The 14,677-nt window shown below is 39.9% G+C and overlaps 1 protein-coding gene across 4 annotated transcripts in view; it reads right to left on the reverse strand.

Moving 5' to 3' along the window:
• Positions 1-14,677, reverse strand: part of LOC132391356 (interleukin-18 receptor 1-like) — a 42,523-nt gene that overhangs the window by 14,071 nt on the left and 13,775 nt on the right. For all 4 annotated transcript variants that reach the window (XM_059964420.1, XM_059964421.1, XM_059964419.1 and 1 more), the window contains 3 exons: positions 7,958-8,105; positions 6,748-6,807; positions 1,887-2,022 (listed from right to left, as the gene is read on the reverse strand). In XM_059964420.1, the coding sequence (XP_059820403.1) occupies positions 1,887-2,022; positions 6,748-6,807; positions 7,958-8,105 (344 nt within the window). The remainder of the gene's footprint in view (positions 1-1,886; positions 2,023-6,747; positions 6,808-7,957; positions 8,106-14,677) is intronic.

Below are 14,677 nucleotides of genomic sequence, written 5' to 3' on the forward strand. Positions count from 1 at the left end.
AAGATCCATTGCCGGCTATACCATTCAATGAGAAATATGTTTAGGCAGCAATGGAAATCTAAGCAAGCTCTTCCCCCTAGTGTTTACCCAGGGGCTGTTTAATTGAGATCTGAAACAGACTAAAATGTACTAAAGATCAATGCAGCCTGCACTTGAGCTTCTCCAGGACTTTGACGTATTTCAGGCATTTATCTGATGGTAGAAAATTAAAATATGATGGCAATTGCTTCAAACAATCTCCTACTTTCTTTCCCCCTTTGGTTTCTACAAATTTTGGATATCTAAGTGAAGGCAGAATGTCTAAGCTGTCTAAGCTAAGCTTTGTATGTGCGGTACCAGGCAGTCAGGCTGCTGAGCAAAGTCAGTCATCAGACAGCTTTGCAACGAGCAGCTGTTGCCTGTGTGGTGGCCCTCTTGGGCAACCACTGATATATACTGTAAGTGGCTCTCTTCACACTGCAAAGGAATAAGGCCTTTCACTGTCAGGGCATCGCATCAGGAAACATAAAGTCTATGCTTTAGTGTGACTTTAAGACGGTGAGGTACTTTAGGTGGACTGTGCATTGGGACAGGAGAGAGAATGAAATCAATATTGTTAGAACATCAAACAAATTAATTTTAAAAGAGAAAAGCAAGTTGAGGTGCCATTCCGCAAACAATTTATAGAGCTATACAACATGGAAATGAGGTTCTTCCACCCAATTCATCCATGCTGAACAAGTTGCATAATCATTTGCCCGCTTTTTGTCCATATCCCTCCAAGTATTTCCTATCTATCTACCTGTCCAAATGTCTTTTAAATGTCACAATTATACCCACCTCTTACTCTGGCAGCTCATTCCTATACACACTGCCCTCTTTGTGAAAAGGTTGCCCCTCAGGTCTCTTTTAAATCTTTCCTCTCTCACTTTAAAATTATGCCTTCTAGTTTTGGACTTCCCTACCCTATGGTTATTCACCCTATCTAAGCCCATCATGATTATAAAAATCAAAGTGGTTACCCCTCAGCCTCCTACGCACTTGAAAAATAAATGTTTATCTATCTAACCTCTCCATATAACTCAACATTCCAGTCCTGGTAACATTCTCCTAAATCCTTTTTGTACCCTTTCAAATTTAGTGGCATACTTCACATAGCCAGGTAATCAAAACTGTGTTTTATACTTCAAATTTGGCCTTATTAATGTCTTGTGCAGGTGTAACATGATATCCCAAGTACTGTACATAATAGCCTGATCAATGAAGGCAAGCATACCGCCCTGTCTACACTTATCTTCACTTCTATTACCTGTACCCTCGGTCCCCCTATTCTACAATCCCAGTGACCTACCATTTAAGTGTATGGTCTGATCTTGTTTATCGTCCCTCACATTTATCTGAATTAAAGTCCTTCTGCCATTCCTCAGCCCACCAGCCCCGTTGATCAAGATTGTTTTGTTTTCTTAGATAACTTTCCTCACTGTCTACTCTAGCACTATGTTAGGTGTCATTCACAAACCTGTTAGCTATGCCACCAACATTTTCATCCAAATTGTTAATATAAAAGACAAACAACAACTAACCTCGCTCTGATCGCTCCAGGACATTGTCAGTCCTAGGCCTCCAGTCCGAAAAACAACCTCTACCACTAACCTCTTTCCCCTGCTGTCAGGGCAATTTTGTATCCAACTAGCTGGCCCACCCTGGGTCCCATGTGATGTAACTTTGAGGCACAATATAAAGCAGTTTCACTGTAATTGTGAACTTTATCATCACAAACAAGTGGAAAGAAAAGTAAATGTCACTTCAAAATACTGCAAGGTGTTTTATGGACAATATATTACTTCAAGTACAATGGGTATCCATATGAAGATAACGAACAAATAAAATTAAAATTTACTCTTTACCTCCTCTTCCCTTTACAGACTGGTGCTTCAAGCTTACAAGCAGGTATTTTAAATTGTTGAGATTTCCAAGTTAGCATCACATCCTGTTTACTTTTGTGGCCAGCCAAAACTGTGCAATTAATAACTCTTCTTTCACCTAAATGTTCACATGATCAGACAGCAAGAAATATTAGCATTAGTTGTCTACCTTTCAGAAGTGCTGCATTTAATTAATTTATTTAAGCATATTCTTGCACTCTTCTTAAACCCAATTTGCTGCTTTTTACATGTAATTTTGTTATGAGTGTTTAATTGATATTAAAAAAGTACACTGACCATGAAGCTTCACTGAGGAATTAATGTGCTGAGAGTCTTCCTGGAGATGTATAGGATCGCATGCCAACTTCTAACAATTATAAAGTAAAACTCTAAATTCTGAATTACCTTTTAGATATAATTTAGAATCTCACCATAAATTGATTAGGTTTGTTCACAATACTGTACTGAGGTGGTGCAACTTCAGATGTAGAGCCCGTTTAATCTTTGAAAGCAAACATGTGTGGGCTGTTTCAAAGGGGGTGATGAATCAGCATACAGGAGAGAGACTGAAAACTTGGCTGAGTGGTGTAATAACAGCAGCCTCTCACTCAATGTCAATAAGACCAATGAACTAATTGTAGATCTCAGGAGAGGGAAACCAGAGGTCCATGAGCCAGTAATCATTTGAGGATCCGAGGTGGAGAGTGTCAGTAACTTTAAATTCCTGGGTGTCACTATCTCAGAGGACCTGTCCTCAACCTATCAAATAAATATTATTGTGAAGAAAGCACAATAGCACCTCAACTTCCTCAGGAATCTGCAGAGATTTGGTATTTCATCTCGGCAAACTTCTATAGATGCAAGGTGGAAAGTGTGCAGACTGGCTACATTGTGGCCTGGTATGCTTTTGAGCAGAAAATCCTTCAAAAAGTAGTGGATTTGGCCAAGTACATCATGATAAAACCCTCCAAACCATTGAGACCATCTACATGAATTATTGCAGTATAAAAGCAGCAGCCATCATCAAAGATCCTCACCAGCCAGGCCATGCTCTAATCTCACAGCTCCCTTCAGGTAGAAGGTACAAGAGCCTCAGGACTTGAACCGCCATACCCCCCAACCATCAGGCTCTTGAACAAAAGGGGATAGCTGCACTCATTTAAGGAGTCTGTTATATTGTTATATCATGGTCGTTATTTATCGCAATTTATTTATATCTTCATTTGCACAGTTAGTTTACAGTTTACACGTACTGTTCTATAAATTTGCTAAATTTGCCAGCAGACAAAGGATTTCAGGGTTTTTTATGTGGTGAACTGTATTTACCCTGTCAATAAATTTTACTTTGACCTCTGAAAAGTAAAATAGATAATATGAGTAATTGGACAAATTATTACAACTGGGAGGAATTGATGAAAACACGAAGAGAATAAAATATGAGATAACCATAGGGAGAGTATAAAATGGATGGTGCAAAATCAATGGACCAAAAGGCTTGATTCCATGCTGTATTTATTTATAACTAACTGGATTAAGGAATGCTGTCCATAGGAAGTGGCTCGAAAACCTTCAGTGCTCCAAAATCTAATCTAGTTTTCAGAATCACAGTTCAAACACACTAAATACATAATCTGAGTTTTTGATAAATTCTACTCTTAGAATACGAAAAAAATGTTATGCGATCTGGGAAAATTCCTGTGACTTAGATTCTTCAACCTTGAAAACACCTGAATGGCAGTGACAACTTTAAATAACTAAAATAATTACTCGATGAAAAATGTTACCATTTCTCGCTCAACGATGCTGCATGGACAATTACTGATGAAGGCACACACCAGTAAGATGTACAATGGCTTCCCCTCACTTAGAGTGTTTAATATGCAGATATGGGTCCAACATTTTAGAAGTTAGTCTAACTGGTCTATAATTTCCTGCCCTCTTTCTCCTGCCTTTCTTGAATAGCTGTGCAGTTCTTCATTCTTCTGGGACTTTTTCAAAATCTAGAATACTTTGAAAATACACAATCAATGCATTACTTTATCTCTGTAGCCTTTGCTCTTAGAACCTAAGAATGTAGGTTTCCATACTTCAGTCCATTATGTAGATTTCTGGGTCAACTTTTCTCGTCATATTTTTTTAAGATTTCCCCTCCTTTTCGTTACTGTTTTTTCTAAGGATTGCTCATGATGTCTTTACAGTGAAAACAGAAACAAAATATTGTTTAGGACTTCGTTATTTTCTTATTCCCCATTACTCTCACCAGTCTATCTACTTCAGTTGCCCCTTCCTGGGAAGTATGAACATGGGCCCCAGGATCCCTCTATACATCAAGTTCATTAAGTGTAATGTTCTCTGCAGGTATAAAAGAAATATTCTTTGCCAATTTTCTCATATCCTATTTCCTATCTCTTTAGTCACCCTTTACTGGCTTCAGTCCTTCTCCCTGTCTACTATCTACCAATATCCTTTCAACACTATAAGCCTTTTCATTTATGTATATAAATTAATTGTTTCTTCATTACGTAGCCACAGTTGGAACACTTCTCCCATAGTCACCATCCTTAGATTGTGTTTCTGTAGAAAACTTATGAAAAAATTCTTAACATGTTTGCCACTGTTTATATACCACCAAAGAGTTTAATCCAGTTTTCCAAACCACTTTAGCCAACTCTCCCTTCATACCTACATTACAAGATTTATTTAAGTTTCTGATCCTAGTTTTGGTCCTTTGATCTGAAAATAACATATTATCATGCTGTTGTCATTCTATCTGTAAGGAACTTACACAATTAAATAAGACCACAAGAGCATAAGATATAGGAGCAGGTGGGCCATTCGGCACATTGAGTCTGCTCCGCCATTCAATTATGGGCTGATCCAATTCTTCCAGTCAACCCCACTCCCCTACTTTCACCTGATACCCTTTGATGGCCTGGCTAATCAAGAGCCTATATATCTCTGACTTAAATACACCCAATGACTTGACCTCCACAGCTGCTTGTGGCAACAAATTCCACAGATTTACCACCCTCTGACTCAAGTAATTACTCTGCTTCTCAGTTCTAAAAGGACGTCCTTCAATCCTGAAGTTGTGCTCTCTTGTCCCAGAATCCCCTGCCATGGGAAATAACTTTGTCTTATCTAATCTGTTCAGGCCTTTCAACATTTGGAATGTTTCTATGAGATCCCCCCCCCCCCCCATTCTCCTGAACTCCCGGAATACAGCCCAAGAGCTGCCAGACATCCTTCATACCGTAACCCTTTCAATCCTGTAATCATTCTCGTGAATCTTCTCTGAATCCTCTCCAATGTCAGGATGTCCTTTCTAAAATAAGGAGCCCAAAACTGCACACAATACTCCAAGTGTGCTCTTATGAGTGCCTTATAGAGCCTCAACATCACATCCCTATTCTGACAATCTATAGCTCTAGAAATGAATGTGAACATTGCATTTGCCTTCTTTACAACCTACTCCACCTGGAGGTTAACCTTTAGGATATCATGCACAAAGACTCTCAAGTCCCTTTGCATCTCTGCATTTTGAATTCTCTCCCCATCTAAATAATAGTCTGCCCATTGATTTCTTCCACCAAAGTGCACGACCATACACTTTCCAACATTGTATTTCATTTGCCACTTCTTTGCCCATTCCCCTAATCTATCTAAGTCTCCCTGCAGGCTCTCTGTTTCCCCAACACTACCCACTCCTTTACCTATGTTTGTATCAACGGTTTATTTATAGAAATCCATTAATTCCATAGTCCAAATCATTTTCATACATCGTAAAAAGCAGCGATCCCAACACCGACCCCTGTGGAACTCTACTGGTAACTGGCAGCCAGCCAGAATAGGATCCCTTTATTCCCACTCTGTTTTCTGCCAACCAGCCAATGCTCCATCCATGCTAGTAACTTCCTTGTAATTCCATGGGCTCTTATGTTGCTAAGCAGCCTCATGTGCGGCACCTTGTCAAAGGCCTTCTGAAAATCCAAGTACACCACATCTACTGCATCTCCTTTGTCTACCCTGCTTGTAATTTCCTCAAAGAATTGCAGTGTGTTTGTCAGGTAGGATTTTCCTTCCAGGAAATCATGCTGGCTTTGGCCTATCATGTCATGTGCCTCCAGGTATTCCGTAATCTCAACCCTAACAATCATTTCCAACAACTTCCCAACTACTGACGTCAGGCCTTTTCTATCTCCTGCTGTAATTTGTAATCAACATCCCAGCTGCTGCTTGGTGGCCTGTATACAACTGCCATTAGGGTCCTTTTACCCTTGTCATTTCTTAACTCAACCCATAGAGACTCTATACCTTCCAAATCTATGTCATCTCTTTCCAATGATTTAATATTATTTCTTATACACAGAGCCACACCACCCCCCTGCCTACTAACCTATCTTTCCAATATACTGTATATCAGAAATTTATTTTGTCTTATTCCATCTGATTAGATATGAAACAGCCTTTTCACTGTAAGTTTATATTCTGAAATCATGACAATTTGTTGCTGGCAAATACTATCTTCCGAGCAATCTTGTCTTATGTACACAGGATCATATTACTATGGAGACGAAGATTGCTCTTTATCAATCCATTAATAACAGTAGTCAGAAATAACTTTGGAGAGTGTGCAAAAATGCCGATAATCTCTTATCCAAAGGATATTTTCAGATAGTTGTCGTTCTTAATTCTATGTACTAAGAGGGAATTAAGAACTTGTATTGCATTTCTTTGCAACTTTGTTGTACCTCACTTCTTCCAATTGTACCTAGAGTAAGTCAATCTGATCTCTAGCACAGGTAAGAAATCATATGTGGGTAGAATATAATGCATTACCTACCTAGAGTAACTTCAATGTGTTCTTGACCTGGATAAATCAACTTCGGTTCAAAATAGGCTTCTAAAGAAAATAATTTATAAAGAAAGTAAGAGAAATTAAGTGCATGATTACATTTCTTAAATTCACAGCATTAAGAAAACCCTGTTTTACATAGATTTATTATGTAATGAGGTGTGATCAAGAAGTTCAAAGAGAAGAAAAACAATCTGAAGAACTGGAGTGATGACCAAGAGGAAGATTTTAAGAAACAAGGATAAATTTACTATTTGAACACAATGAATTAATTACAGAATTAAATTCTTAAAATATGCCCTGTTAATATAGAATAAAGATATTGTACACAAATCTAATATTTCCAACATTAATTCCTCTTTATTTATATTGATTCCATAAGAGAAATCCGTTCCTGAATAGGTTGCTGGGTATTCATATGATGGTTTGTGCTTGACCTGGACTACAGGGACTATACAAAATTTCTCCAAAAAAATCATCCTATTTAAAATCTACCAAATCTCAAGGTGATTCATCTTTAGTCCATAACTTTGGTATGATTCTTCTGACAATGCTATATTGGCTAGACTTCGAAAGTACATCACTGATTATAAATCACCTTTGGAAGTCCAGAAATTATGTAAGCTGATATGTCAAGGCAAGCTTCTTGATTAAAATTATCTGTCATGAACATGATACAAAGTTTATTAATCATTTATGCCTATAGATTTCAGGAATATTTCAACTTTAGGTTCCATAAACATCATTCTGAGGTAGAAGCAATGGGAAGGAGTGACAATAGTAAAGAGTGATGTCAGAATGAAATACATATGAAAGCAACTGATATTTTTATATAATCCTCATTTCCTAACACCCCACTTATATTAAGTTTATGTTGCTAGAGTATTTAAAAACCCAACTGAAAGATTTCAGATAATTCTGGCATTCAGACGTTGCTGAATGGTAAATATCTATTAACTATTGTTCCTTGTGACCCTTAGCTGGCAAATGTTTATTCATCTGATATTTAAAGATGGACGTCTGTTCCAACAGCAGTCTAGCAATGCTTTTCCATAGGTCCAGGGATAACTGCAGTACTCTAGTGTCAGAAGGAAAGCATGAATAAATTTTCACTGCACAAAATTACTCTTAATTGAGCCACTGCATTTAACTTTATTTCCTCCATCTCCAGCCCTAGCAATTAATTTTTTAAAAGTACCTTTCAGTTTTAACTCCACAGTCCTTGTAACATTGTATTGTCTTCCATAATGTTCAATGGAAAGTACACAAGTGTAATGTCCAGCATTTTCCTCTCCAAGAGAATGAAAGTCCAGTGGTGATCCTGTAGCAACTTCCTCTTGACAATTCTGAAGAACATATGGTTCAATTGACATTAATACTTAATATGATAGTACATAGACAAGCAACAAAATAACATTCTTATCATGTTATGAGATTGTAACTATTTATTGCAAGTGAATTAAATGAGGGGCAGAAAAACACCTATCCCAGTTTGCCAATGGCACAAAAACAGAAATATAGATGGCATCTTTAAGCTGCAAAGAGATCTTAATGACTTAAGCAAATTGGCTAATCTACAGCAAACAGTTTTCGCTGAAGTCAAAAAGCAAGATATCCCTAATAGATAGAAAACTGTGCTTCCTAAACGGTGAAAGAAGATCCAGTAATCTTCTACCTCCCAAAAAATAAAATATGCTGAGTATATGCTGCAAATAAATGAAAAGTCTATTGTAGCTAGAGGATTGGAGCAAAATAGAGAAGTTATGGAGTAACTGTACAAATCACTGATGATACCGCATGGATACCACATTGAGAGCACCACATTTAGAAAGGTTATACTGGTCTCATACAAAGTATGCTGTAGATTTCTAACAGCAGTTCTGTGGATTAAATCATGAGGCAAGGTTTACAGAGTATAGCATTGTATTTATTGGAATTTAGGAGATATGCGCTAATTTAATGTTTTCAAGATATTAAGGGAAATAATAGAACAATTCCTGCCAGTCCCTGTGCCCACATGGGTTTCCTCTGGCTGCTCCAGTTTCCTCCAAAATTCCAAAGACGTACTGTTTGGTAGATTAAATGGCCATGGTAAATTGTCTCACAATTATGCTAGGGTTAAATTGGGGGTTGCTGGGCAGTGTGTCTATTCCATGCTGTAGCTCAATAAATAAATAAAATAAAATAGAGCAAACTTATTTAAACTCCTCCAGGAATCTAAGCTATGGAAAAATAACCTTAAATGAATTGCAGGACAGAAGTTAGAAAACACATCTACACAGAAGTCCGTAATAATTTGGAGGTGGATTTTATTGCATTTAATGCATAATTAAACATTTATTATATATCTGAGATTAGCAGGAAATTAAATTGCATTATTCTCTGAAGTCCTCCCGCACCTAGGCTCTGCTCCATGTGTCCTATGAACAACAGTTTATTCGTCCTTCAGCCTATGCCAGATTCTTTTTGCAGATCTCTAAGAGACACCTTCCTCAGAAATTTTAAGCCACTCTTAAAACAGGACAACAGTGGGTGAGATTTAGGGGAACAGAAGAGATGGGTTTGCACTAAGCTTCTGTTCTTTATGAGGTCCCTTCCAAATATCTGATCATGCTCGTTAAATGACAATACCACTACTATTTCTAATTCTGTCCACCAGATTACCATTAGTTCCCACTTTACTGGAAGGCAGAGGTAGTCATTAAAGGAATTCCACCCACAGCCAGTGTAATCTAGATCTTTGATCCAGAATGTTCGAAGGTTCATTTGCTATCAAAGGACAGATCCATATACTGCCATCTGTCTTCTCCAGATAGCCATGAAACAAAGATTGAACATGAAAGTTGTTCAGAGAGAAACATCAAGCCCACCCCCTGTACCAAAAAGAATGACATTCTGATCATCAAACCACTCCTCCTACACAAAACAGAACAGGAACATCAACCCCCCAAAAACAGCCCCTCCCACGCAGAAATAAACTAACAGAACACAACAGAACATCAACCCCAAACCATTCTCCCCACTCCATGCTCGCACAACAAAATGGAAAAGGAATGGGTGATAAAAAACACAGAATAGGAAAACTATAAATATGAATAAATCCACAGTATATAAACACAATAGTCCCATCCGTAAATGCAGAACCAGGATTACCATCCTACGGTATCAGCGACATTCATCGAAAGAGAGGGAGAGCACATGAAGCAGAGAGGTCTATGGGCCTGCCACACAGTGATAGGCTGCTTACAGAATCTTTCTTGGCAGCAATCAAAAGGCAGGCAGTTGGCACTGAAACTTACGCCCTCCACATTTGCCTCAATGTCTCAATCTTCCTCAATGCATTTATTCAGTTATGAATGGACACTTTTAACTGGCGAAATGGAATCGAACATTGGCTCGCCTCCCATCTTGAAGTTACTTCACAACAAGGCTGATCGAGAGAGTGTTGTACACTGGCGCCATTTTAACCAGATGACAGGCATGAATGTTAACTCTGTTTCTTTTTACACAGATGTTGACTTATATATTGAGTGTTTCCAGCATTTTTTTCTTTTTAGTTCTGTGAAAACTGCTAAGCTTAGTAGAAGCTTAGTACAGAAGTCTTAGCAGTTATTTGTTTCTGTTAGGGAGTATTCTGGAGTTATGTGAAAATAACAGTTATTGATTCAAACAAGGACCCATCTTCAGTTTTTATTGTGAACGTAAATAAGTACAAGGAGCTTATTGTCAACTGCAAGCAGTAAATTGAAGTTAAACTGGCTCACAGACTAACAGTTAGCCAAAAATTAAGAAAATGGGGCTGTGTTAATTGGCTTGCATCAAACCAGGCAACACAGATAAGTTAATAGCACCACTGTGTTAGAGTTCAAGCTAGCAGACCAGACTGATGTTGTCTCTTAGCATATCAAACATGGTCACAGGTACAGGCAATCATAAACACAAGTGATTTTTGTTACGTATCCCATAACTGGATAACTTACCAGCAAAGATAGAGAGGTCCGTTGAAGTCTGATGTCACTATTTTCAAACTTTTTTATTTATAAAGGGGCACAAAAGTAAGGTTAATACAAACATTCAGATAATGCACGTCGTCGATACTCAATCTAAAGCACGGGTATAGTAATAATCATCATTAAGAAGTAATCTCGACTGTTGTCTAGGGGATAATATATTGTCCGTTGGAAATATAAAAGTCACTCAGAAGTCTGCAGACTTCAGTCTTTTGGGGAATCGCTGGGTTTCACGTGTTTTAGAGGGATCGGTGAAAAACGAAAAAAAACTTGCCCGGGTCTTTATGAAGCCACTCCGTAAAATCAGGGGAACGTTGTTTCCCTGTTGTTAGTTCGAAGTCCTTCTCGGTATTATCACCCACCCGCTCCCCAGGCAAAGGAGTTAGGAGCGCACGTGGCGTTGAGTGGCTTCCAGCTATTACGGGAGCACTGAGCGAGGGTGTCCTTCTGGTGCGTCACTGGGGTACTGCCTCCTGCAGCCCCTTTTTATCTTGACTTGCAGAGCTGTAGATGTCCATCAAAGTAGGGTGATGCAATCTCCACCCCCACATTGCCCGAGGGTGTCCATATCCATGGTAGCTGTCACGTAGCAGGGACATGCACGTCACACAGGTGCCTCTAAGAACAATGGCCAAAACCATTGCATTTTCTCTCACTTCCTGGGTCCGAGACCCGAATTAATAGCGATCTTGTGATTCTCCGGAAGGAGGGGGCTGCTCCCGCCCCTTCGGCCCCTCAGAGCTGTGGTACATTCATAACATTTTGCAGACACTGGAATTCCGGAGCAACACTCACAAAATACTGGAGGAACTCAGCAGGTCAGCATCTTTGAAAATTGACATACCATTGATGTGGCAGAGCAGGAAGCTATGGATCAACATGTCGGAACAGGAATGCAAATCAGAATTACAATGTTTGGCCACTGGAAAATTCCACTTTTGCCAGATGCAGTGGAGGTACTCAACAAAGTGGTCCTTTGATTTATATCGGCTGTCTCCAATGTAAAGGAAGCCACACTGGAAGCACCGGAAAAATACATTATCCTAACAGGTTTGCAGGTGAAGTGTTGCCTCTCCTGGAAGAACTGAATGCTGGCAAGGGAGAAGATGAACAGCCAAGTATAGCATATCTGTTGCTTGCTGGAAAATGCACCGGGGGGAGAATAGAGGGGAGGGATTAATAGACATGGAAGGAGTGGTACTCGGAGAAAGCAGAGCGTGGGGGAGGGAGCAAAGATGTCTTTGGTGGTAGAATCCTGTTTAAATATAGTGGAAATTGCGGAGAATGATGCGTAGGATGTGGAGGCTCATGGGATGGTAAGTGAGGAGAAGAGAAACTCTACTTGTTAAGGCCATGGGAAAACAGGGTGAGCGCAGATGTTCGGAAAATGGAGGAAATGTGGGTGAGGGCAGCATCAATGGTGGATGAGCCCCCATTCCTCGAAGATGGAGGACACCTTTGATGTCATAGTAACATCGAAACATAGAAAAACTACAGCACGATACAGGCCCATTGGCCCACAAAGCTGCGCCGGACGTGTCCTTCCCTGAGAAATTACCTAGAACTACCCATAGCCCTCAACTTCTCTGAGCTCCATATACCTGTCCGGGAGTTTCTTAAAAGGCCCTATCATATCTGCCACAACCACTGTCGCCAGCAGCCCATTCCACGCACTCACCACTCTCTGCGTAAAAAAGTTAGCCCTGACATCTTCTCTGTACCTACTTCCACGCACCTTAAAACTGTGCCCCCTCGTGCTAGCCATTTCAGCACTGGGATCAAAGCCTCTCATCATCTTATACACCTCTATCATGTCACCTCTCATTCTCCGTCGCTCCAAGGAAAATAGGCGGAGTTCGCTCAGCCTTTTCTCATAAGGCATGCTCCCTAATCCAGGCAACATCCTTGACAATCTCCTCTGCACACTTTCTGTGGTTTCAGCATCCTTCCTATAGTGAGGTGACCAGATCTGAGCGCGGTACTCCAAATGGGGTCTGACCAGAGTCCTACATAGCTCTAACATTACCTCTTGGCTCCTAAGACTGATGAAGGCCATTGCACTGTATGACTTTTTAACCACAGAGACAACCCGCGCAGCAGCTTTGAGTGTCCTATGGATTCAGACCCCAAGATCCCTCTAATCCTCCACGCTGTCAAGTGTCTTACCATTAATACTATATTCTGCCATCATATTACACCTACCAAAATGAACCACCTCAAACTTATCTGGGTTGAACTCCATCTGCTACTTCTCAGCCCACTTTTGCATCCTATCAATGTCCCGCTGTAACCTCTGACAGCCCTCCACACTATCCACAACACCTCCAACCTTTGTGTCATCAGCAAATTTACTAACCCATCCCTCCACTTCCTCATCCAGGTCATTTATAAAAGTCACGAGGAGTAGGGGTCCCAGAACAGATCCCTGAGGCACACCATGCAGAACATGACCCATCTGGAATCACTCTTTGCCTTCTGTGGGCAAGCCAGTTCAGGATCCAGAAAGCAATGTCCCCTTGGATCCCATACTTCCTTACTTTCTCAATAAGCCTTGCATGGGGTACCTTGTCAAGTGCCTTGTTGAAATCCCTATATGCTACATCTACTTCTCTACCACCATCAATGTGTTTAGTCACATCCTCAAAAAATTCAATTGGGCTTGTAAGGCACAACCTGCCTTTCACAAAGCCATGCTGATTATTCCTAATCATATTATGCCTCTCCAAATGATCATAAATCCTGCCTCTCAGGATCTTCTCCAACAACTTACTAACCACTGAAGTAAGACTCACTGGTCTATAATTTCCTGGGCTATCTCTACTCCCTTTCATGAATAAGGGAACAACATTCGCAACCCTCCAATCCTCTGTAAACTCTCCCATCCCCATTGATGATGCAAAGATTATCGCCAGAGGCTCAGCAATCTCCTCCCTCACCCCCCACAGTAGCCTGAGGTACACCTCGTCTGGTACAGGTGACTTATCCAACTTGATGCTCTCCTACAGCTCCTGCACATCCTCTTTCTTAATATCTACATGCTCAAGCTTTCCAGTCTGCTATAAGTCATCCCTGCAATAACCAAGATCCTTATCCGTAGTGAATACTGAAGCAAAGTACTCATTAAGTTCTTCTTCTATGTCCTGGCAAGGAAGGCCTCATCTTGGGAACAGGTGCAAGAACAGGAACAAGTGGTGATGTAGGAACTGAGAAAAGGTAATAGCATTTTTACAGGAGACAGGGTAGGAAGAAGTATAGTTAATATAGTTGTGGGAATCGGCTGGTTTATAAAAAATGTTGGTAGAAAGTTTGGTTGCAGAGATGGAGACAGAGAGATCGAGAAAGGGTGGAGAGGTGTGAGAAATTAACCACGTGAATTTAAGGACAGGTTGGAGGCAAAGTTGATGAAATTGATCTCAGCATGAGTGCATGGAGCAGTACCAAAGCAGTTGTAAAGGTAGAGCAGAAAGAGTTGGAGAGCATTCAGTAATTTTGTGTACTCAGGATATTTGTGTACTCAAAGACAGACCAAACAACATTAATTTTCAGTGTCTGAAGTCTTGTTGGATATCTATGCTAATTATTCTCTCTCAACAAAGCGTTTGAACCTTCAGATGTGTCTTATCAATTGTAATGTGCTTCCACTGAAAATATATACTTCAAAGGAACTAAAAGACGACTTAAAGTATTGCAATAGACAATGCCATTGTAATTATTGAATCACTTAATGTTATCATTGATATTAAGGGTATACAAATGTGATGTACTTTTTGGTTCTACCAAAAGTGTCTCCAGAATGATGCCTGCTTGTTAGGATGAATAAAGACTCCTATATCACCAGCTTCAGCGTCTCTTTGGCGACGTCGACCACAGTCACAACAGTTCAATGAATCAAAGCCTTTCATATTTAA

This window comes from Hypanus sabinus, chromosome 3, assembly GCF_030144855.1.
Source record: "Hypanus sabinus isolate sHypSab1 chromosome 3, sHypSab1.hap1, whole genome shotgun sequence".
Taxonomy (NCBI): Eukaryota; Metazoa; Chordata; class Chondrichthyes; order Myliobatiformes; family Dasyatidae; genus Hypanus; species Hypanus sabinus.